At 34.3% G+C, this 24,633-nt stretch overlaps 1 protein-coding gene across 2 annotated transcripts; it reads right to left on the reverse strand.

The window, feature by feature from the left end:
* Positions 1-12,842: 12,842 nt before the first annotated feature.
* Positions 12,843-22,160, reverse strand: LOC8286742. 2 transcript variants are annotated; one of them, XM_002511930.4, is made up of 15 exons: positions 21,778-22,158; positions 21,494-21,659; positions 19,532-19,622; positions 19,249-19,333; positions 19,056-19,140; positions 18,165-18,234; positions 16,906-16,975; positions 15,563-15,608; positions 15,195-15,444; positions 14,908-15,113; positions 14,699-14,773; positions 14,070-14,139; positions 13,830-13,910; positions 13,394-13,473; positions 12,843-13,301 (listed from the first exon to the last, which is right to left on the reverse strand). In XM_002511930.4, exons 2-15 carry the CDS (start codon positions 21,610-21,612, stop codon positions 13,223-13,225), a joined length of 1,407 nt encoding a protein of 468 aa, XP_002511976.2. In that variant the 5' UTR covers positions 21,613-21,659; positions 21,778-22,158; the 3' UTR covers positions 12,843-13,222. The 2 variants fall into 2 exon arrangements, 1 of the variants encoding a protein (XP_002511976.2); XR_007216482.1 differs by lacking the exon at positions 12,843-13,301 and adding an exon at positions 14,518-14,589 and having other exon boundaries at positions 13,415-13,473; positions 21,778-22,160.
* Between the last annotated feature and the right edge of the window lie 2,473 nt (positions 22,161-24,633).

Consider the following 24,633-nt stretch of genomic DNA (forward strand, 5'->3'; position numbering starts at 1 on the left):
TATACATTTTAACCCCAATTTAAATTAAATATAAATATAAATAAAATCAATATTTTAATAAATTATGATTTTTCTATAAAATTATAACTATAGAAAGAGTTTTACTATGAATTTATTTTCTTAAAAGAAAAAAAGACAATTGCGAGAATGGAAACTAGTAGATGCACAATGGAGGAGGAGAATTTGTAGGGATTGTAGCTTGCTATGAATATGATAGAATAGATCGAACAAAAATCATAAATTCACATTATCTAAAAGAAATAAATTATCAAAAGATGGGAACAATCAAAATCACTTTATTTATAATCCAAATCAAACACATTACCCATGGTTACATGAAATTCTCTAAACGTGATCAAGGAAAATAAGGGTCATCGATACTTGCACGGGAAAAAAGAAAACATAAAAATGTTTTTATCTGCATTTAAAAAATATATATATATATATATATATATATATATATATATATATATATATATATAAGAAATTAGAGTGAAAAGAGTGAGTAAGAGAGAGAGAAATCTTGTAACTCCTCTTGTAAGTCTATATTTTCTTCTTGTTTCAAAGTATTACAAAGTTGTATGTTTATTTAAAGCTTTCAAAAATTGTTTATATGTCCACGTTCAAAGTCTGCTATTATCAATAAAGCATTCAAAGTTTATTTCTTTGTCTATCTTCTTCTTCCCTGTTTCTTTCATCAAGCGTATGCTCTGTGCTTGCCTCGTAAAAGGATCCCGCACATCGGAAACTTACCGATTGTTTCGCTCAAATTTATTTTCAGATCTATAAGTTTATAGGCTGGAAAACAGATTCTGCAAGAGCATTTAAAGCTCCCACAGGCTGTGAACGCGTGAGTCTGGTTACCAACGCCACGAACTTAGATCTAAATCTTCACTGCTCACTATTTCCTTCTATTTCCTAGATCTCGTTCTAATTTGGTATCAGAGCCAATTGGGTTCCGGGATTAGAAGCATATCTACATTATAAAGACTTTACCTCCTTGGTCTGATCAGCATACCAAGATAGTCCAAAGCATTAAAAAACAAGTTTTAGAAATTCCTTGCCTGCATCTAGCTGATCCTTCTGCATTCAAGATTGTAGAAACAGATGCATCAGAGATAGGATATGGTGGGATTCTAAAGCAAGTTCAAAATTCCAAAGAATGTATTGTCCAGTTTACTTCTGCTCACTGGAATGATACCCAAAAGAATTATTCTACTATCAAAAAGGAAATCCTTTCGATAGTTCTCTGTATTTCTAAATTTCAAAGCAAAAATTTCTTTTAAGGATTGATTGCAAGTCTGCAAAAGAAGTTTTACAAAAAGATGTCCAAAATATAGCTTCAAAATGATTTTCGCTAAAGCTATCTTATATGTTTTTGATTTTGAGATTGAATTTATTCGAGGAGAATCAAATTCTATTCCCGACTTTCTAACCGGAGAGTTCTTACAAAAACAAGAGTGATACATAATGCCAAGAAAATCGAAGTCCAAAGAAGAAAAGTCTACGGGCTAGTTCAAAGCCTACCAAATTCAAAGCCCGTTGAAGGAAGTTCTCCCTTCAACTTCAAAGCCCATCGGGACTTGGACCGAGATAATCCAAGAAGAATTAATCAACCGGATCCAGTTTCAACAACAAATGGATCCTTTCAAAGCCGATCAAGCCAAACAAATTCGGGGAATGGCTTGCTCAAAGAAGACCCTGAATTCATTCAAAGGGTGGAAGAATACAAAGACAAATGGTTCAATCCCTACCGAACCATCTACAAAGCAAATTATTCCAAAGCCGGGCGACTCCAAAGTCGTCCTCTTCCTCTACAAAGGGTAAAGGTATACTTTCTATCCCTTTTCAAAATACCGAGATAGAGAATTTCCCTCTAAATCTATCTCAAAGTTCAAACAGTTTTTCAAAGCTAAACTCTCAAGAGATTGTTTTGAGTCAATCAAAACGTTTTAAATCAAATGAGTATTTGGAAAAACCTATTTTTCAAAATGTTTTAACCATTGAGGAAGGATTCTGCACAGAAAGCCCCTCAAAATTGGTTTCAAAGATTTTCCCTCCAGGTTGGTTTTTTAAACCCTCGAATATTTCAAAGCCTCAGGCTTATTACCAGTCAATACTTCAGGTTACTGGTTCAGCCAAATTCAAGCATTTCAAAAAAGACAAAGCCCATAAAGACCCTGCATATTCAACATACACAATCCAAAGAATCCTTCACCCGTCTGATTGGGGTATGGATTTACACTCTCCTCGTTCCTTCCCTACTTCTCTAAAAAGAACCTACCCTTCAAATCTAAACACCTCTTTCTCCTATTGGGATTACCAGCAAGCCTGGTTCAATACCTTTCTTATCCAAAACGAAGGAAGAAGCCACTCCTGGCTATTCTACTTCGACACCAATATCCAAATCTCCAAAATCCCTTACTGGTTTAAACAGTAGTGGAATTACTACGGTAATGCTCCTGAGACTCTTATTCCCGAAGTCTTACCCATGTTCAACCTCTTCAAAGTAAATTACAAACCAAATTCCATGGAAAAGCGTTTTTCCCCGCTTCTCTTTTCCCGTCAATTTCTTTTACCCTGGTATGTGTATGGTACTTTCACTTCAACTGCTTCCGGGATGGTGAGATTACACTTATCCGTCGATTCAAAGTAAAATGGTGGGATAAATTCAACCACCAAGACAAACTGTCCCTAAAAGCCGTTCAAAACTTCTTGACCAAACATAGCTTCTTGCCTCCTCCTAAAGAACAAACAACATTCTTGGCACAGAAGTCTTTTCTCCTTCCAAAGCTTGCTGCAGCCCAAACCGAAGAAGATTTCCTACAACTTATAAAACAGTTTGTCCGAGATGTTTCTTCTAAAGGCAAATCCAAAGCCTCATCATCATCCTCTTCCAAAGGTCGCATTCGATTTGGATGATCCGGTGGGAGACGATTGTTATGGGATACTCAAAGTCTCATAAATATTATCTCCTTCTTTAAAAGCCCATGGGTTGAAAACCAGAAATGGTAGCCCAAGGTTATTTGTGTTGGGCCAAAAAGCCCACACTAAAGCCCAGAAAAAGAAAAAGAAAACGAAAAGAAAAGAAAAGAAAAAGACAAAAGACAAAAGAAAAAGAAAAGTCAAAAAAGCAAAAGATTCCTTCAAAGCATGGCCGACAGCTTTCTCAAAAGACGGTTGGCATTATTAAAAGACTCCAAAGCATGTGAAGCATCTCCACAAGACTCCAAAGACAAGTGGAATCATTTCTACTCCACTAAGCAAAGCATCCAAAGCCCGTGACAAGTATCCAAAACTCCAAGACCTCTATATATAGAGGAGTCCTCCTTCTTCATCCCTCAGAACTTAGAAGAACTTAGAAGAGAGAAAGAAAAGCTCTTCTGTTATCTAGTTCTCACAGAAGAAATTAGAGTGAAAAGAGTGAGTAAGAGAGAGAGAAATCTTGTAACTCCTCTTATAAGTCTATATTCTTCTTGTTTCAAAGTTTTACAAAGTTGTATGTTTGTTTAAAGCTTTCAAAGTTGTTTATATGTTCATGTTCAAAGTCTGTTATTATTAATAAAGCAATTCAAAGTTTATCTTCTTTATCTATCTTCTTCTTTTTTCCCCATCATCAAGCGTATGCTCTGTGCTTGCCTCGTAAGAGGATCCTGCACATCAGAAACTTGCTGATTGTTTCTGTTCAAATTTATTTTCAGATCTATAAGTTTATAGGCTGGAAAACAGATTCTGCAAGAGCATTTAAAGCTCCCACAGGCTATGAAAGCGTGAGTCTGGTTACCAACGCCACGAACTTAGATCTAAATCTTCACTGCTTAATATTTCCTTCTATTTTCTAGATCTCATTCTAATTTGGTATCAGAGCCATTTGGGTTCCGGGATTAGAAGCATATCTACATTATAAAGACTTTACATTCATTTTAAACTGCATCAGGTTTCCTATAGGCAAGTTCTGTTCATTTTATGCGCAGTAGTAAGACCCAACGGATAGGGCAGTAAAGCTGAGAGCTGTGGTCCAGGCTTGTCTAGAAAGTTATTTTGGTTTAGGTTAAAATGAATTTAGAACCTTTCTTCTGTAGATCTTCTTCTTTCTCAAATTCTTCTGCCTCTGAATCACCGAGGTACAAAGGTCTAGTAAATAGTGAAGAAATTACTATTGAAGATTTTTCAAAGCATATTGACGATTGGAAAATATCCAAAGTCCAAAAGAAATAAATTTATGAGTTTTCAAAGTTCCCTCTCTTCAAGACTGATTTTACAATCAAGACTGAAGAAAGAGATATCCAAATTTCAAAGCCTTTTGAAAAGATTTATCTCTTGAATCCAAAGACCCTCCAAAAGCATATGGAAAAGGATTATAAGTATATCCACATAGGTCTAGTCCAGGTAGGAATTAAGCCCCTTACCAGAGAAGGTCTAGATACTTCCATATTAGCCGTCCTTAGGGATGCTAGGTTTACAAATTTCTATGATTCCCTGTTGGGTACTGTTGAGTCGAGCCTCAATAAAGGACCTATTTCTTTCAATTATTTTCCAAATATCACGATTTCTTTAAACGATAAAAATGTTTTAAAGAGCATCGTTCTTCAAATCAAAACTCACAATTACAAAATGCTTGAAGGATCTATTCCGATAGCATTAATTTTCAAAATTCATTACAAAGCTATGATTTATGCCTTTGGTTCCAAACACAAGCTTCACTCACCAAAAGGAGAAACACTGTTCCTACAAACAGATCTATCCAAATCCAACGCAACTATTCCAAAAACCATTCAATGGAAAGACATTACACTTCCAGAAGAATGGATCCTTGAAGGTGCAACCCAACCTACTTCTCCAAAGCAAATAGAACCAAACACAAACCTTAAACACATAGCCCAATATCCAGATGGAAAGGTAAAGATCACATTCAACAGAAAGTCAACTTCCTCTAGATTTTCTGATGATGGTTCTTCAACCTCGACCATAAATATTGGAAGGGTATCCAAAATTCCTTCTGTTATCTATGTCCCTTACAAAGAACCAATTCCATCCTAAACACAACCTAGATTTTCAACATATGATATTCCAAAAACACTCCAAAATGTTGATTACCAAAGTAACATCCCCAGACCAGTCTACACTGATCCAAAGAATGATGACGAAGATATAGAGATAACCTCTACCCCATCTTCACCATCACCATCAGCCATTACCCAAAACCTTGAAGCAGAGATCAACATGATTTCAAAAGAGTTCGAAATTGATAAAAAAACTCTTGCATGAAGATTTCTATTCAAAGAAAAACCATCTTAAGAAACTTTGGTTTTTTAAGAATTTTTTAAAAGAAAAAGATAGTATTCAGGAAAAATACTATCAATTTTGCATTCAAAACAAAGCCCAAATCAAATTTTTGATTGGTTTCAAATTCTGCAAAGAAAATGGCATCCTTTATCCCTTTAAGGATAAGTCCATTAGTCCTCACAAGGAACAAAGCCCCCGAATGGAAGGTAGGAGAAAACCTATGATCCGGTCAACATCCTCCCTTAGGAAGATAACCATTCCTTATGGATAGAGTGAGATAGAGGCAACACCTTACAAACCGGTAGGCGAAGACCTTGAAAAGAATGTCAAGAATATTGTTCGTGAACAATTTCTCAACTACTGTCTAAACACTATAGGAAAGCAACTGGTTAGAATAGAAAACCGGATTCAAAAGCCTCCTATAGTGGTGACATCTCCAATCCCCGACTGGCCAACCAAAAGAGTCGAACAGGCTTAAAACCCAGTTTTTAAGCCATATCACCACAAAGCCAAGCCAAGACCATTTCCAAAAGCAAACTGAGTTTGCCAAAGCTAAGTAGATTAGCAACCTCCGAGTCATCCAAAACCTAGTACCGGATACTCCTCAAAGCGTTAGGAATATCGCTATAGGACAAGCCCAAAGCGATGAGTCTAACGATTCAGAGCTTGAAAGCCCCATTCCAAAACCCTTCAACATCAACAGATTGGGAATCCAAGCTCCTAGATTAACCTGGAATACTCCTAGGAGTACTGCTCCAGATCTAGGAATTGAAAATAGAAATAACATCCTAACCCAGTCTAGATTCAATGCCTCCTCCGTCTATGAATGGAATATAGATGGAATGTCTGAGTACAACATCCTTGGTCTCTTGCAACAGATGACCATGGCAGCCAATGCCTACAAAACCCAAAGTGGTACCTCCGATAGAGCCATTGCTGAGCTCCTGATAGCTAGATTTTCTGGCCAATTAAAAGGATGGTGGGATTATCATCTCACTCAAGCACAGCAACTCCAAATACTAGGTGCTATCCAAACCACAGTAGAAGGAACTCCCATTCTAGATGAAATAGGAAATCCAATTGAGGATGCAGTGTCAACTCTAATCCTCACTATTTCTCTTCATTTCATAGGAGACCCTTCTCTGCTCAAAGACAAAAATGCCGAGCTCCTTAGCAACCTTACCTGTAAGAAGCTTAGCAATTTCCAAAGTTACAATGACACTTTCCTAACCAGAGTCATGCTTAGGGAAGATTCTAGCCAACCTTTCTGGAAAGAAAAGTTCTTAGCCGGTTTACCTAGGATTTTAGGTGAAAGAGTTAGGAATACCATAAGAGAAGCCCATAACGGTCAAATCCCTTATGATTTCTACACTTATGGTGAGTTAGTTAGCCTAACCCGGAAAGAAGGTTTAAAGATTTGTCATGACCTTAAGCTTCCAAAGACAAATGGGAAATGAAAAGACTAGGCAGGAACTAGGTAGTTTCAGAACTAACCGGTTTGAGTATAACCCAATAGAGCCCGTGTCTAGTTGCAAAGGGAAACGCAAAGTTGATTCTTATTCAAAGTCTTTCAAAAAGAAGCGATTTTCCAAATATAGAAAGCCTTCTAAAAGCAAGGAGAATTTCTATAAAAAACCAGCTTCTTCCAAATTTCATTCTAAATTTCCAAAGAAAGACTCCAAAAAAGATTTTTCAAAAATTACATGCTTTAAATGTGGTAAGAAAGGCCATACTTCGAAGTATTGTAAGTTTTCCAAAAGACTTCTTGAGCTTCAAATAGAAGAAGAAGTTTTGCAAAAAATTTCTGCTCTTCTAGTTGATTCATCTGAATCAGAGTTCTCAAACAGTGAGGAAGAATTTCAAATTGATGAAATCAAAACCTCAACTGATTGTTCTGAGACAGATTCAGAGAGCTCTTCAAAGAACATTAATATGCTCACTAGGCAACAAGAAGCTCTTCTTGAAGCTGTAAAGCATATTAGTGATCCTCTTATTCAAAAGTTGGTTTTAAAAGAGATTTTAAAAACTGAATCTCTGGTTCCTTCTTCTAGTAAGAATACTTATGATCTTACTATGATTTTGGACAAAGGGAAGAAGTTGAAAAACCCTCTTCCTACTGTTCAGGAACTCCAGAAGGAGATTAAAACCATCAAAACAGAACTCAAAGAGTTGAAAGAAAAACAACAAAATGATTCTGTTTTGCTTCAAAGCCTGATCCTCAAACAGAATAATGATTCTGATTCTGATGAGGAAAATGATTTTCAAAACCTTGAAGTTTCTGAAAATGTTCCTGAAAACTTTATCAATGTTTTAAAGGAAATTACTTCAAGAAAATATTTGATTCAAATAAAGCTTGTTTTCCCTGGTGATTTCTAGATAGAAACCATCGCGTTGTTTGATACAGGAGCAGACCTCAATTGTATCAACTGCGAACTGTTTCCTAGAAGGTTTCATCAAGAAACCAAAGAAAGGCTGACTTCAGCCAATTCTTCAAAGATTAAGATTGCTGGTAAAACTGAAGCCGCAATTCTTAATAACAATATTGCTTTAAAGAATGTTTTTATTCTTACAAAGGATCTTCAGCAAACTGTTATCTTAGGGACTCCGTTTATCAATTTGATAACTCCCTTTAAAGTGACAACTGCTGGAATCATTTTCAAAGCTAAAGATTCAAAGATTGTTTTCCCTTTTCTAGAAAAACCAAAAAAGAGAAATTTGAATCTTATCAAAGCACATTCTATTTACAATTTTGAAATCAATGCTTTGATCAAAGGTAAACAGACCCATCTTTCTCATCTTTAACAAGATGTGGGTTTGAAGAGAATCCTTGATCAACTGCAAAATGATATTATTCAAAGAAAAATTTCTGATTTTCAAATGAAGATTGAGAATGAACTCTGTTATGATCTTCCAAATACTTTTTGGAATCGAAAGCAACATATGGTAGATTTGCCATATGAAAACGATTTTTCATATAAGCAAATCCCTACTAAAGCCAGACCCATTCAGATGAATGAGTCTTTAGAAAGCCATTGCAGATTAGAGATTAAAGATCTTGAGTCTAAGGGTTTAATTTCAAAGTCTAGATCACCTTGGTCTTGTGCAGCTTTCTATGTCAATAAGAATAGCGAAATAGAAAGAGGAACTCCTATGCTAGTGATCAACTACAAACCCTTGAACAAAGCTCTTAAGTGGATTAGGTATCCTATTCCAAATAAGAAAGATCTTTTACAAAAACTGCATTCTGCATTCATCTTTTCAAAGTTTGATATGAAATCAGGATTTTGGCAAATCCAGATTGATCCAAAAAATCGTTACAAAACGGCATTTACAGTCCCATTCGGTCAATATGAGTGGAATGTGATGCCCTTTGGATTAAAAAATGCCCCTTCTGAATTTCAAAAAATCATGAATGACATTTTTAATCCATTTTCAAAGTTCTGCATTGTCTACATAGATGATGTTTTAATCTTTTCAAATTCCATTGAACAACATTTTAAACACCTAGAAACGTTTTTCTATGTTGTTAAGAAAAAATGGTTTAGTGGTTTCAAAGTCTAAGATATCTCTTTTTTTAAATGAAAATTAGATTTCTTGGTCATTACATCTCTCGGGGTACAATTACTCCAATTGAGAGATCACTTGCATTCACTTCAAAGTTTCCAGATAAAATTTTGGAAAAAACCCAGCTTCAAAGATTTCTTGGAAGTTTAAATTATGTCATGAATTTTTATCCTAATTTAAACTGTCTCGCAAAGCCCCTGCATGATAGGCTAAGGAAAAACCCTCCTCCTTGGTCTGATCAGCATACCAAGATAGTCCAAAGCATTAAAAAATAAGTTTTAGAAATTCCTTGCCTGCATCTAGCTGATCCTTCTGCATTTAAGATTGTAGAAACGGATGCATCAGAGTTAGGATACGGGGGGATTCTAAAGCAAGTTCAAAATTCCAAAGAATGTATTGTCCAGTTTACTTCTGCTCACTGGAATGATACCCAAAAGAATTATTCTACTATCAAAAAGGAAATCCTTTCGATAGTTCTCTGTATTTCTAAATTTCAAAGCGATCTTTTAAATCAAAAATTTCTTTTAAGGATTGATTGCAAGTCTGCAAAAGAAGTTTTACAAAAAGATGTCCAAAATATAGCTTCAAAATGATTTTCGCTGGCAAGCTATCTTATCTGTTTTTTATTTTGAGATTGAATTTATTCGAGGAGAATCAAATTCTATTCCTGACTTTCTAACCAGAGAGTTCTTACAAAAAAAGGAGTGATACATAATGCCAAGAAAATCGAAGTCCAAAGAAGAAAAGTCTACGGCTAGTTCAAAGCCGGCCCAAATTCAAAGCCCATCAGGACTTGGACTGAGATAATCCAAGAAGAAATTAATCAACCGGATCCAGTTCAACAACAAATGGATCCTTTCAAAGCCGATCAAGCCAAACAAATTCAGGAATGGCTTGCTCGGCAAGACCCCCGAATTCATTCAAAGGGTGGAAGAATACAAAAGACAAATGGTTCAATCCCTGTCTGAACCATCTACAAAGCAAATTATTCCAAAGCCAGAAGCGACTCCAAAGTCGTCCTCTTCCTCTATAAAGGGTAAAGGTATACTTTCTATCTCTTTTCAAAATACCGAGATAGAGATTTTCCCTCTAAATCTATCTCAAAGTTCAAACAGTTTTTCAAAGCCAAACTCTCAAGAGATTGTTTTGAGTCAATCAAAACGTTTTAAATCAAATGAGTATTTGGAAAAACCTATTTTTCAAAATGTTTTAACCATTGAGGAAGGATTCTGCACAGAAAGCCTCTCAAAATTGGTTTTAAAGATTTTCCCTCCAGGTTGGTTTTTTAAACCCTGGAATATTTCAAAGCCTCAGGCTTATTACCAGTCAATCCTTGAGGTTACTAGTTCAGCCAAATTCAAGCATTTCAAAAAAGACAAAGCCCATATAGACCCTGCATATTCAACATGCACAATCCAAAGAATCCTTCACCCGTCTGATTGGGGTATGGATTTACACTCTCCTCGTTCCTTCCCTACTTCTCTAAAAAGAACCTACCCTTCAAATCTAAACACCTCTTTCTCCTATTGGGATTACCAAAGTAAGCCCTGGTTCAATACCTTTCTTATCCAAAACGAAGGAAGAAGCCACTCCGGCTATTCTACTTCGACACCAATATCCAAACCTCCAAAATCCCTTATCTTGGTTTAAAAAGCAAAGGTGTGGAATTACTACAGTAATGCCCCTGAGACTCTTATTCCGAAGTCTTACCCCTGTTCAACCTCTTCAAAGCAAATTACAAACCAAATTCCATGGAAAAGCTGCTTTTCCCGCTTCTCCTTTTCCTGTTCAAATTTCTTTTTACCCTGGGTATGTGTATGGTACTTTCACTCCAATCCTGCCCGGATGGTGAGATTACATTTATCCGTCGATTCAAAGTAAAATGGTGGGATAAATTCAACCACCAAGACAAACTGTCCCTAAAAGCCGCTCAAAACTTCTTGACCAAACATAGCTTCTTGCCTCCTGCAAAGAACAAACAACGCTTCTTGGCATGTAAGTCTTTTCTCCTTCCAAAGCTTGTCAAACCAAGAAGATTTCCTACAACTTATAAAGCGGTTGTCCGAGGCCTTCTTCTAAAGGCAAATCCAAAGCCTCATCATCATCCTCTTCCAAAGGTTAGTATCACAAGATTCGATTTGGATGATCCAAATGGGAGACGATTGTTATGGGATACTCAAAGTCTCATAAATATTATCTCCTTCTTTAAAAGCCCATAGGTTGAAAACCAGAAATGGTAGCCCAAGGTTATTTGTGTTGGGCCAAAAAGCCCACACTAAAGCCCAGAAAAAGAAAAAGAAAAAGAAAAGAAAAGAAAAGAAAAAGACAAAAGACAAAAGACAAAAGAAAAAGAAAAGTCAAAAAAGCAAAAGATTCCTTCAAAGCATGGCCGACAGCTTTCTCAAAAGACGGTTGGCATTATTAAAAGACTCCAAAGCATGTGAAACATCTCCACAAGACTCCAAAGACAAGTGGAATCATTTCTACTCCACTAAACAAAGTATCCAAAGCCCGTGACAAGTATCCAAAGCTCCAAGACCTCTATATATAGAGGAGTCCTCCTTCTTCATCCCTCAGAACTTAGAAGAACTTAGAAGAGAGAAGAAGAAGAAAGAAAAGCTCTTCTGTTATCTAGTTCTCACAAGAAGAAATTAGAGTGAAAATAGTGAGTAAGAGAGAGAGAAATCTTGTAACTCCTCTATATATATAGAGGAGTCCTCCTTCTTCATCCCTCAGAACTTAGAAGAACTTAGAAGAGAGAAGAAGAAGAAAGAAAAGCTCTTCTGTTATCTAGTTCTCACAAGAAGAAATTAGAGTGAAAAGAGTGAGTAAGAGAGAAAAAAATCTTGTAACTCCTCTTATAAGTCTATATTCTTCTTGTTTCAAAGTTTTACAAAGTTGTATGTTTGTTTAAAGCTTTCAAAGTTGTTTATATGTTCATGTTCAGAGTCTGTTATTATTAATAAAGCAATTCAAAGTTTATCTTCTTTATCTATCTTCTTCTTCTTTCCCCATCATCAAGCGTATGCTCTGTGCTTGCCTCGTAAGAGGATCCTGCACATCAGAAACTTGCTGATTGTTTCTGTTCAAATTTATTTTTAGATCTATAAGTTTATAGAATTTGGAAAATGATTCTGCAGAGCATTTAAAGCTCCCACAGGCTGTGAAAGCGTGAGTCTGGTTACCAACGCCACGAACTTAGATCTAAATCTTCACTGCTCACTATTTCCTTCTATTTCCTAGATCTCGTTCTAATTTGGTATCAGAGCCAATTGGGTTCCGGGATTAGAAGCATATCTACATTATAAAGACTTTACATTCATTTTAAACTGCATCAGGTTTCCTATAAGCAAGTTATTCATTTTATCTTGTGTGAGTAGACCCAGACTGGACAGGCGAAAGTTCGGAATGTGGTCCGTGCTTGTCTAGAAAGTTATTTTAGTTTAGGTTAAAATGAATTTAGAACCTTTCTTCTGTAGATCTTCTTCTTTCTCAAATTCTTCTGCCTCTGAATCATCGAGGCAGAAGGCTTTCTATATATATATATATATATATATATAAAAGAAAACAAGAGCACACACTACAGGCCACCTGGCTCTGGGGAAGAAAATTTCTGAGGGGTAAATATAACAAATGGACTCGACAGATATCCAACTTCATCGGAGCACGTACCTATGGACTTCTGGCACCTGAAACTGGATATCCAACTCCCCAATGTTTCTGGATATCAAATCAAAAAAGCACGGAAAGGAATGCAGATAAAAGAGAGAAGAGAAAATCATGCAAAAAATTTATGGAACTTTGTGCTCGACATTCGTCTGACTAAATCTACAAATCCCCACCCATCTTCCCCATTCCACAAATCATAAGGAAATATCAAAGTGCACCTGCCCCTCAAACCAAGAAAAAAGAAAAAGTTCACAAACAGTTTAAGTTGTATATGGAGAAAAAAGAAAATCTACTTTTTGCCCACATCTTCACTGGAATCTGAATCATACCAAACCACTGAAATTATGCGTGTCCCATTCAAGAGTGATTTCTGTAAATAAGAGCATATATTATACAACTCTCACATTTCTAGTAGACGTCTGCACAGTGACAAAAGCTTGGGAGTTGAAATGCACCAATCAAAACCAATATTATTTACATTTTTTCTTCTTTTGGAACTAATGAAAAAGAAAAGGGGGTTGATATAAGTATAGCAACTGTGTTTTCTGTACTCTTCTAATGCTTTCTCATGTTACTGTACTCCCTGCTGTAGAAGTTCCAGTCAATCATAAAAGAAAAGAACTTCCCTGTTAAAGTTATTCTGCGTTCTCTGTGCACTCCAATCCATTATCCATTTTTACAAAAAGGCTGGAGAAGTTAGAACCTAAACATCATAGACAGGCAAGCGCTCTTCAATAGAGATCCGGCATATTGGACACTTTTTACACTTTTCACAGCACATACTGCAACACATTTGGGAATCAATAAGTATGACAGAGGAAGAGGAAGAAAAATGATAAACTACAAAGTGTAAGTAACGAACCGAGTCTATTACCTGCAAAGGATCCGATGCCTACAGGGAAGTAGGACCACACTGATCTCTCTCTCAAAGCAAACCCTACATAGCACTTTTTCCTGGGCAGCACAAGAACAATATTTAGATTCAATGCAACTGGCAATTAGAGTGTTAAGAAAAGGGATATAAATAAAATTCAAATTGGCCATATATAAAAGTCCTAGAACAGCAGCAGCAGAGACACCCATTTCATGGATATAACAATGCATAAAGCTTGAAGCATTTGTAAGCTTTATTTGAATGAATAATAATACTATCTAATGCACTGATTTGGAAGCATGATACGTATTGGAACCATAAACGACAGGCACCCAAATATAGGAAATTATTCATGCAAACACACCCCTTTAATCTAAAAATAATCACTTATCAAATCGAAAGAAAAGGGAACCAGTACTTGTAGAAGAAATATTACGTTTTGAAGTCTTTCAAACTCCTGCTGGCTAAATTTGGTAATTTCTGTCTGTTCACCAAGAGCTGCCTGAAGCCTCCAGACCTGAGAAAAATCATACCATAAAATTTAAATACAATAGAGAAGTGTCATCAACGAGTATACAGCTGGCCAACATACACACTGTAGTGGAATAATACGATGAAATCTTGCACTTGCCACAAATAAGCTGAAAAAGAAACAACACGATTAGAAATAAATCACCTCCTCAGCAAGATCCTTTTTAGGCATTTTCTTCACTATCTCAGGAGGATAACCACAGAAAGTGTTGTAGCTGCAAGTTGAGAAAGAAATGTAAAACGATCAGCATAAATGACCAACTTGACCTCATGAATTTCAGGTACTCAGAACACACAATTCAACAGTGGACCTCTTATTGTCACTCCACTGACAGGTAGAAGTGAGAGAGGCATCACTGAGGTGTAATATTCGTTCACATAACTTAAATATCAAATGACAATATTAGCTATCAATAAATAAGAAAAAATGCTACATGCTCCTTAGAGAAATTAGCATATGCACTAGTCAAATGAGACTCGCGTAGTTTTAGACTTAATCCTACTGCTTTTACCTGATTCTTATTTTATTTTTCTTTACTCTTCCACAAATATATAAAAATAAAGAAATTCAGATTTCAAATTCTAGTCCTCACCATTGAAACTTTATGTGAATTTCCAGTTTTCAAGACCTTGCTTCTATTGTTATGTCCTCATCTTTATTTAATCTTTACCATCACAGAAGACTATTTTGTCATACTGTCACCAAAATATCGGGGGAGAAAATAGAATATATGTCCAGTTTATGGAGTTGTAAAATCAATACAATAAGCTCACCCAGAAGCTCCCTCATGGTAGAGCCGGGCTTGTTCCTCTCTACTTCCCTCATCAATTGACCACCATCCCAGTAGCCTGTATTAACAGATTGGAAATGGATAAGACAAAATTATGCAATAATGACACAACTCAAAGACTGATAATGACCTACTAGGGATATGATGTTGCCCATACAGGTTTGACTTCTGACAGAAAGCAAGAGTCAATACCTGGAACCATGGTGCAAGAACCCCAAGCAATCATGAGCTCTTGAAGAAAATCTAAAATATATCCCTGTCCCAGCTTCGTTCCTTAATAAAAGAACAAGCTTCTCCACCAACTTAGATGCAGCAAATAGCACGGCAGCACCTTGAAGTAGGAAAAGGGGAGAGAAAAGAATTGGAAGTGGTATATTTCTAGCACCAGCTGGACTTCCCTAAATTTCAAAAGTCACTATATGTCTGTTAGTGAGATATATCAACCAGTAACCATGATTACAAAACAATCATATGCATACCTCTAAATGCATACAAAGGAGGACTTGGAAACCAACTAATGGAATTTTCATAAGATGGCCGCCAATATCTTGCAAACCACAAATTCTATCCTCATGTTGATTCTCATCGGGAGAAACTACCAAGCCACTGTTCCAGTCAAGATACCTAATAGTAGCTGTAGATGAACTAACTTCTCTTGTCTGGGAATTTCGATGAATCACTGGATTTGACCATTTTGTACAAACGAGAAAGGCAAAGCACTCAGCAATACTGCATAATGAATGTCAACATTTATCACAATTTCTGATACATTAAAACCTTGAAACAAACTGTCGTAAGCTCATGCCAAGAAAATATAAATCAAACAGGAGGCCAAGTAAAACTTTACCCAAAATTTATGAACAAGTCCCACCAGCCAAGAGCTCCCACGTCACCTATAATGTTTATAAAAATTAGAAAATGGTTATCATTTTGAAAGGAATCATCCTATTCAAACTTGAACGGTACAGATTTGATCAACCAATTTCATTACAAGGTCATGATGCAATAAAGAGTGAGGTGCAGAAACCAATTACCATGATCCCAGGGAACATATTATGTGAATATATTTATATTAAAAAGGAAAGGCATCACTTATACTCAAGAGTACACCGAAGTAGCCTCTCAAGTATCTGTCATGAACCTTGGGAGAACCACACCTCAAAGCTAGCCATTAAGGTGGGAGAGCCCGAGTAAATATAAATCCCGCATTGACATCCCAAATTTTTAACGTGGGATCAGTCCCACACCTTGCCAACTGGAATTGTAACAGTATCAGCCAAGATAATTGGTAGAAATTCAAAGATATTATCTTCCAAGAAATTTCTTTCGACTATATATCCCAATACATAATTGCTCTCTACATTTTTCTTAAGGGGGAACCAAATAAGGAACATCAGAAAAGCAAGCATCTAATGAGGACTTGGCTTAAAAATTATCTTGCATTGCACCATATTATCCCCATAAAAGAATTATTCTACATTTTTCTTAAGATGGAACCAAATAAAGAACATCAAAAGAGAAAGCATCTTATGAGGACCACCAAGTATTAATCATATATATTCAAGAGCTCTGCTGAATGTCGATGGCTTAAGCAATTTTTCACGTCTCCAATGATTGACGTAGCTCAAATATGTATGCCACAGTTTATTCACAGTTAACTTGGGATTGAAAAATAAATCAAGATCAATAACAGAAGTATCACAAGATAAATATTTCTTGATAAACACAATCACTAGCCTCCATACAGGACTCATTTGTTTGCCAACCTCCAAACCTTGAATCCCCCCCAAGGGAATAGAAATTCCAGCCCACTAATGGAAAGAGTGAAAGTTTCAAGCTTCCCAGAATTATCAAACTTTTTTATTTCCTTTCTTTTTCTGGTGAAAAAGGCATTTTCAGCTCAATTAACGAAGTTATTTTTGTCTGTTTCAGCCTGAACTTTTCAAAGGAAGGGGCATTGCATTTTCTTAAGCAACAAAGTTCTGAAGTAAAATTATTTTTAACACCTTATAGAACCAAATTGTGATATTCTGACATTCTTACTTTAATTTTTATTGCATTATAGAAAAAGAATGCAACACTAATATTCGAAGCAAATAAAAAATGAGATAAAATCAGATATCGAAAAAATGAGTTGGTCTTGCTTCTAGAGTATTCACTGTATTGCATATTCGCATTTGAAAATATTACCACATAGCTTTAGAAGGGTGAATACTGTAGCAGCCACAAAGAAAACCATAGATATCGCTACCCAGAAGTGCTGCAAAAAACAGACGGGATTATCTCTAACATATAACTACATAGATTCTTAATATGTTAGCATCCAAAACTACATATCAAATTGCATTCATTTGAAATATCATTTTTGCAAATTACCTGAATCTAATAGATGATATCACAAAAATGTTACAAATATCCCCCCAATTTCAAAGAATTTTGTCAATAAAATAGGATGCATCAGGAAAGGGTACTTCATTTTTCCAAATAATGGAAAAGCAGAAGCTTTTTGCTCCAGAAAAATTCAGAAGATAGAACAGATACTGTATGCAAAACAAACGTGTCATGATTCCATTAGTAGATACTGTATGCAAAACAAGCGTGTCATGATTCCATTAGTAGATACTTGTTATATGGCTAAATGCATACTAACACTCAAAGTATGCATGCTGGGTGTAAAAATATGCTTCAGCCTGGGACTGTCAATAGATTTGAGATAAGCTGTTTAGAAAACCATATCAAACCATTATTTTTCAGTTTAGTTTAGTTTAATATCTGTCAGAAAAGAAGAAAGAGAATGAATTTATTCAGTTTTCTCAACTAACAATTTAGTTTGGTTTGTAGTGCAAACTGTAACTTTTCAGTTTAGCTTGAGAATTTCTGATAACTGCATCAAACTAGAATGTAGACATCACTACTTCCTCTAATTTTTTCATTTCAAGATTTAAATATCACTCTTAAATTTTTATATACGTTTAGTTTACTTCTCCAATTATACAAGTTATTTACGAAAGAAGTTTGGGGGCAAAAAACGAGTATAATAAATATATTAAATAAGGAACACAGGGTAGCCCAAACTCTGCCCAAAACCATTCTGTGCTTCAACCTGAGCTCCTGCTCAAGCTTCAAGGTTTTAGTTTCAGCAGCCCAGCTGATAAACTTAGTCAAGCCAACTAGCCAAGTTCATGCAACACCAAGCTAATCTAACCAGCTTAATTTCTAACTTAATGCAAGTGGTTTATACTGTCTAGCATCCTCTAGTTCAATGGTTCACAAAAAATACTGAATGTGACTACATTGTATAATAATTACTATAATAAGAAGAATCATGAGATTTGAACTGTTCAGAGTCATAAACAGTAAAATTACCATGCAGCCTTTTTGGGATATAGCAAAATTATAAATGACTTTAAATCACGGATTAGAGAAAACTCATCTTTCGGAAAACTTACAGGTAATGTCTCCCATATAGCTTCATCACTCATGCTTTCTTCTTCTCCAGGCATTAGAGCCCTACACATTCTGCACAGTAAATCAGAATCAGTTACAGCATTAAGAAAACAATTGACTGCCGTCTCAGGAAAAAAAATATATAGGCATTGGAGAAGCAATGGTACAGAACATAAGAAGATAAACTGAGGTTCTCCGTGCTAAGTAGCGAAGCATTAATAACGGCATCCCATACATAGCAGAAATTCATATTTTATGGACACTGGGTATAGTATATTGATCATGAAGTCTTGTGCCTTTACATCAAGTAAAAATTTTGGTTTGCTCAAAGTTTAACTTTGTAAGTTTCCATTATTTGAGGGAGAAAGGGGAGAAATTTTTTCTATTAGCAAAGAAAGTCTAAGCTTTTTTATGGTTTACAATGTTTATATCATTTGAAGCAACAAGATATAAAATAACTATAGGCCTGCCCTTGTTTGGGATAAATCATGTGCAAGAACTCAAATGAACTAAATTCCAGAAAAATCATTGCACTTTTGATAGAGTTTCCATTTTTTTTAATATCTTGTTCTTTTTGAATTGAAAGAACTAAATTCTAGCAAATATGGATTCCAAACATGAGGATCAAACAATAACAATATAAAACAGGGGACGGTTATGTTAATATTGAGTCCAACAGAGTCAATATATCAATAAAATAGGAACTCTAATTTTTTCTAGCAACACTAAAGAGTAGTCTCTTGCTTAACTTTGATAATGAATGTGAGCAAGACATGTTGAATAAAAAGATCTCTTTGATAGCATCAGCATAAAAAAAAAATTCAAACAGTAGATATGATTTTCAGTACAGTAAATTATTTCTATGAAGTACTGATAAACACTAAGGAAAATACCTGAAATTGTCAATTAGTATGATTATTTCAAATGCCAATAATGGAATAAAGACAATCTTCAAGTTTACAGCTGCAGCACCATGAACTGCAAAAGAAGATGAGGTATTAAGAGACAAAGAATCAAGCAATGACAAAAATAACTAGAAGAATTCTAAGACAACAAAGAAATAATAACAGGGTACTTGCTCTATACCATAAGAACTCTCAAGATAAATACAAAGAAGCAGTTCAAATGCAATAAGCAATGGTGTCGCTACAACTGCATGGCATGGTGCCCACTGTCCAAGAAAGAACACCTCCAAAGTTAACATTCAAATAATACACATGGATTTAAATTTCTATGTTTACAAAAGCAAAACGAAAAATAAAGGGAAACTTATTAGATAGAAAAATATTTTTACCAAAATATTTAGATAAAAGAAAAGCCTTTTTTATATGTATAAATTTTCCAAGTCATTGAGAGCCCATTGACATACATGACGATTGTGTGGAACTGATGGAGCAGGTAATGAAAATCTTCCTCGAGCAACAACTCCATGGAACAACCAGAGAGGAAAGAAAATTAACCTGAAAATGAGAAGTGGATACATAAAAAGATCTCAGTCCATGACTGCATGCTTCCAATTACCAATCCGTTATGTGTTTAACAAGCGAATCACAAATTCAAAATGTACTAGGAAGAGAGTCATATCCAACTTATACTTTATTTCTTTTCTTTTACAGGAAGGAAAAAATAACAGAGAAATGAAATTTTCAGCAATTGAGGGAAAGTGATAGTATTATCTATCAAATCATCTTAGCTTATTTCCTCCCAGCCCAAACTCTCCACTCTTCGTATTATAAAAATATTTTATGCGATTCCAAAATATCTTGCTTATTTAATTGAAATAAAAGATAAATAGTCCAAGCATATGCCACCCTGACTTTAACTCACACATCACATCGAATACCCCAATTCCAAATAAATGACATTACTAGCTTTGACCTTCATGCTTCACTACTTAACCGAGTAATACCCCTATTCTAATAGATAATCTTGTCAGGAAAATAAAGAAGTACTGCCGCACTCGAGGATAAAGAAAGTACAAGGGCCCCAAACAATAACTTGAAGCGGCACCAAAAAGAGATGCTTTAGCCATCAAAGCATTGCTCTCAGTTGCATTGCTCAATTGAGCCCTATGCAACACGTAACTTCCTTTCTTTTTTATTTCACTTGCCTTAAAGAGGAGAAAAGTGCAAGGCGGCATAATTACTCTGTACCATGAGGTCCCCACAGCTTGGATTAAACAATTCTAGGCCACTCATGCTCTGTTCTGGCCACTACCTACATTACTTATATAGTACCTCCTAATCATGATCAGAAACATTACCCACGTAGCAAATTGATGAATTTTCAATAGTACTATCTTGATCTTCATCCCAAACACACTAATATATAGAGACTCCATGTTCTGCTAACTAGCTCTTTCAGCTAAATATCATTCAGTTACTAAATCTTCCACCTCAAAAAATCCTTCAAATGGGAAGCTAACTAATGTCATGTTATGAGTTTGATCTCACAAAGCAAACCTCTCAATCAACCATCATAAAATAACACAATTCACCCGCTCTATAGCCCTTTGCCTTTTTCACATAGGATGAATGTCAATAGTATCCAGGCAAATTTATGCTACCAGAGGTAAGTGGTGATCAAACACCTAAAAACTACGCCATCAACTCAAAAATCCCTTCTCCAAGAAATTGCTCGTATAGCATGAAACTAAAGAACCTTTCCTTGTATGAAATTAGAAGAAAAGAAAAAAAAGAAAAAGTTGTGTATCAACATTACATTCAACTAGCATCATGCTTCAAATATGCTCACCATATGAATTCTTCAAAGAGTTGTACACAAGCTTAGATATGTTCATTGAACAAGCCCTGTTTGATTCTTTATTTATTTTCGTCTCTCTCTTCGCCTTGCTCTTCAGACAAACCAAACATAAGACCTATGATCCCAACCACAATAATTAAAGCTTATATGTGGAAAATATATGTATTTCAGTTTTAAGAGTTTCTCCCGTTCCAGTCATCCTCATTTTCCCTTTACCATATATATTTACTAATACCTGGAAGTTCCACCCACCATGAGAATTTAAAGAAACTCAAACCTTAACAAATCTGCGACCAATCAAACATTGACACATACATTTGTTATTAATGATAATAATAAATTAAGATTGTGCTTAATCCTTGAAACAGCAACAACAACAATAAATAGTAGCTTAACAAAATGATTTCCTAAAAATCCAATAAGAAAACATTCAACAGCCGTTAGATTTCAATTCGCTTCAATCTAGAGCCAATTGCAGTTAAGTACAAATTATAAAAATCTTTTCAAAGTGATATAGAAATCATCATTGAATTTATAAATTACCAAATAAAGAAAAAAAGTAACTAACCACCAAGAGTAGGAGACGACTCCGTCGAGCTTACAGACAAGCAAAAAGGTGAAAAAGAAGAGAAGACTGTGAGCGGCTAACGCTTGTACGGACTTCAATACTCTTCTCCAACTCATCATCTTCTTCTTCTTCCCCCTCTGCTATATTTTTTTTTTGTTTTTTTTAACTGTAGAAATATTGACCGAATTCGAATTATTATTATAAAAAAAAAAAAAAAAGCAATAAGTACAAATTACTAGTATTGAAATCGCAAATCATAGAATAGAGAAGAACAGAAAGAGAACCTCTTATAATTTTAGCCCTAAACAGTAACACTGATATACACACCACAGTAGCTTTTTCTTCTCTTTCACTTTCCCTGATATATCCTTGTACTTTTGAAAAGAAAAAGAAAATTAATTTAAAACAAAAAACGAAACGAGAAAGGAGGTTTCAGTTACAGTGGGCGCGCCATTGGAGACACCGCTCTCTCTCTCTCTCTCTCTCTCTGTGTGTGTCTTTCTTTGATGAATAAAAAACAAAGCGCATTTACTCTCCCTCTCTCTCTCTCTCTCTCTCTCTCTCTCTCTCTAACTTTATTAGGTTTATTAAACTAATGCTCAATTGAGCTGCCTTCCACATATTCCAACACCATTCCTGCCCGAGTTCTATCAATTCATAAAAGAGAGTCGAAAATTAATATTAATCTTTTTATTTTTAACAAAAAAGAAATAAAAATAAAAACCCTACTCAGTTCTTTAACAGAAAAATAAAAAAAATATCGGTTAAATTGTATTTTAGTTATCTAATGCAACTAAATGTGTATTTTCTTATTTAAAAAAATGAGTATCAATTTCTTCATATTGTCAAATAATAAAAAAATATTTATATTTGATAATATTTACAAATATTTATTTATCTTTTACAATAAAATTCAAGTCCATATATTATTTATTCTATTTTAAAAATTAATTTATTTTTAAATTATAAGCGAATTATAAAATTATAAAATTTTCAGTAAATATTTTTAATTTTTATTATAATTTTTTATTCATACTAATTTATATAAAAATTAAATTTTAAAATATTAAAATGAATAATTCATTTTAAATTATCTATTAAAACTGATAGTAAAAATAAACTATAATTTAAGATAAATCATAAAGAAAAGAAAAGAAACTATCTTCTTGAGTTAAAAAATGAAATATTTTGAGAAATCAAATGGGTGGGGCGTTATAATAATAATAATAATAATAATAATAATAATAATAATAAAAGAAATATCCTATGTGTCCCACTTATCCACTTGTCCAGAATTTTCATGTACCAAATTATACAGTTCGTTTTGTCAGCATATACATGATAGCAGCTCAAATAAATAAATATAAATACAAATTAATTGGAGTACGGATATAATAGGTGCTGTTAAAATAATTGATATACTCGATTCCTGCTATTGGATAATTGATATTTTCAATACTCATTACTCTTAACACTTCATCCAAATAGATTAATCATAATATCATTATATACAATTTTTTTTTCTATATTTATTTATTTTATACAACTTTTATAATTTATTCGAGGTATATTTATTTATAAATTATTTGAATATTTTATATATATATATTTTCATATTTATATATGTATATAATATGGATAGCGAACCAATGATTGATAAAATAAGAAAATATTTTTAATTTATTAATAAAAGTCCATTATGATTCATATAAATAATTTTTATATATTATACGAAATTGATTTTTTTTAATTTAATAAAAAAACTTCAAATCGAAATTAGATTATCTCAAAATTCTTTTTTTGTTTATAACTTCTTTTAAAATCTAATGTTGTTCATATATATAAAAATAGAAAGCATGAGATATGCAAATTACTCAGCTAAAAGTGAACATGGAGTAGTAAAATAAGAAAAATCAACATTAATATCAAGAACACCCCATTATTAATTTCTGATTAATTCAATCCTGCCAATATTTTATTGATTGTTCAATTTAGTAGGAACATGGAGCTGTTTTTATGCTTTAATTAAAGTAAAAAAAGGATATCAATATATCACTTTAATTGACCCTACATATAAAATGATAATACTTCGAGTTGGTCCATTCACAAAATATCATCAACATCAAGTTGTCTATATATATGCCATTATTATAAAATCCTTATATGAACACCACAAAAATCAACAAGGAATTATCATCTGACAATGATGTTTTGCCTGTAACTTCCATAGTTTTGACATTATATCCTTATTTAATTCTTCAAAGTCTCACCTCCTCTTAATCAATGGAGTAATTTGATTCACAATTATCATAATTTTGATATTTGAATTATAGTTCCATAAATTTAACTTTTAAAGCTTTGCTACCTCCTAATTGAATAAGAAAATAACCAATTACCATTTCCTTTCTTCTTCTTCTTCTTCTTCTTCTTTGTTTGTATTATAAAGAAAAGTGACTATTTTGGATATTTTCTGAGTTGCAAATGGGTGTGGCTTTGTTGGCCAAATAAAGATGTTTCACATGCAATGAGTTATGACTGAAATGACAAAAAAGGAAAGCTCCAAATTAAGAACCTCTGTGATTTTCTTTTTCTTTTGGGTGGTAGGAGACATCTGCTGCATATTATTAACCTTTGTGATTTTTATAGGGCCACTTCTAATCTTCTTTTTCTTTTACCAATTGAAGAACAAATTGTCCAATAGTAGAACAAGGGCAGGAAAGAAAAAAAAGAAAAGAACAGAAGACCACTCCACATTAATCTATATGTTGGTACACCAATTCAAACAAGATATTGATTTATTGATCATTAAATAAAAACAGCTTTTTAAAAACGAAATGCTCTTATCATTTTAGAATTCAAAATGACCTACAATTACAGGTACAAATTGTTACAGAAACAAATGGACCCGCATGCAAAATGCAACGATAATGCAACATCCGCATCGGAAGAATCCGTGCGGCGGTGCCTCCACTTCAAGTATTTTCCTTTTTCTTTCCCTTTTCTGGACTGAAGCATAAAGCCAAGAAGACATTGCAAATATTAAATGATAGCCAGACAGGTCCACTTTGATATTTCTTTTGAAAAATTAGGAAAAATGTGGATTCCAATTGCATTGGAATTAAGGATCTCAAAAGTCTTGA

Source organism: Ricinus communis, chromosome 1, assembly GCF_019578655.1.
Source record: "Ricinus communis isolate WT05 ecotype wild-type chromosome 1, ASM1957865v1, whole genome shotgun sequence".
Taxonomy (NCBI): Eukaryota; Viridiplantae; Streptophyta; class Magnoliopsida; order Malpighiales; family Euphorbiaceae; genus Ricinus; species Ricinus communis.

Excerpts from the sequence above, each read along its gene's own strand:
- LOC8286742 (XM_002511930.4), bottom strand. The coding sequence starts at position 21,612 with ATGATGAGTTGGAGAAGAGTATTGAAGTCCGTACAAGCGTTAGCCGCT. Across the intron at positions 15,114-15,194 it reads TCCTTTGTATGCATTTAGAG|GGAAGTCCAGCTGGTGCTAG; the intron begins GTATGCATATGA and ends TTTGAAATTTAG. Across the intron at positions 13,474-13,829 it reads AGTTTGAAAGACTTCAAAAC|GAAAAAGTGCTATGTAGGGT; the intron begins GTAATATTTCTT and ends TGTGCTGCCCAG.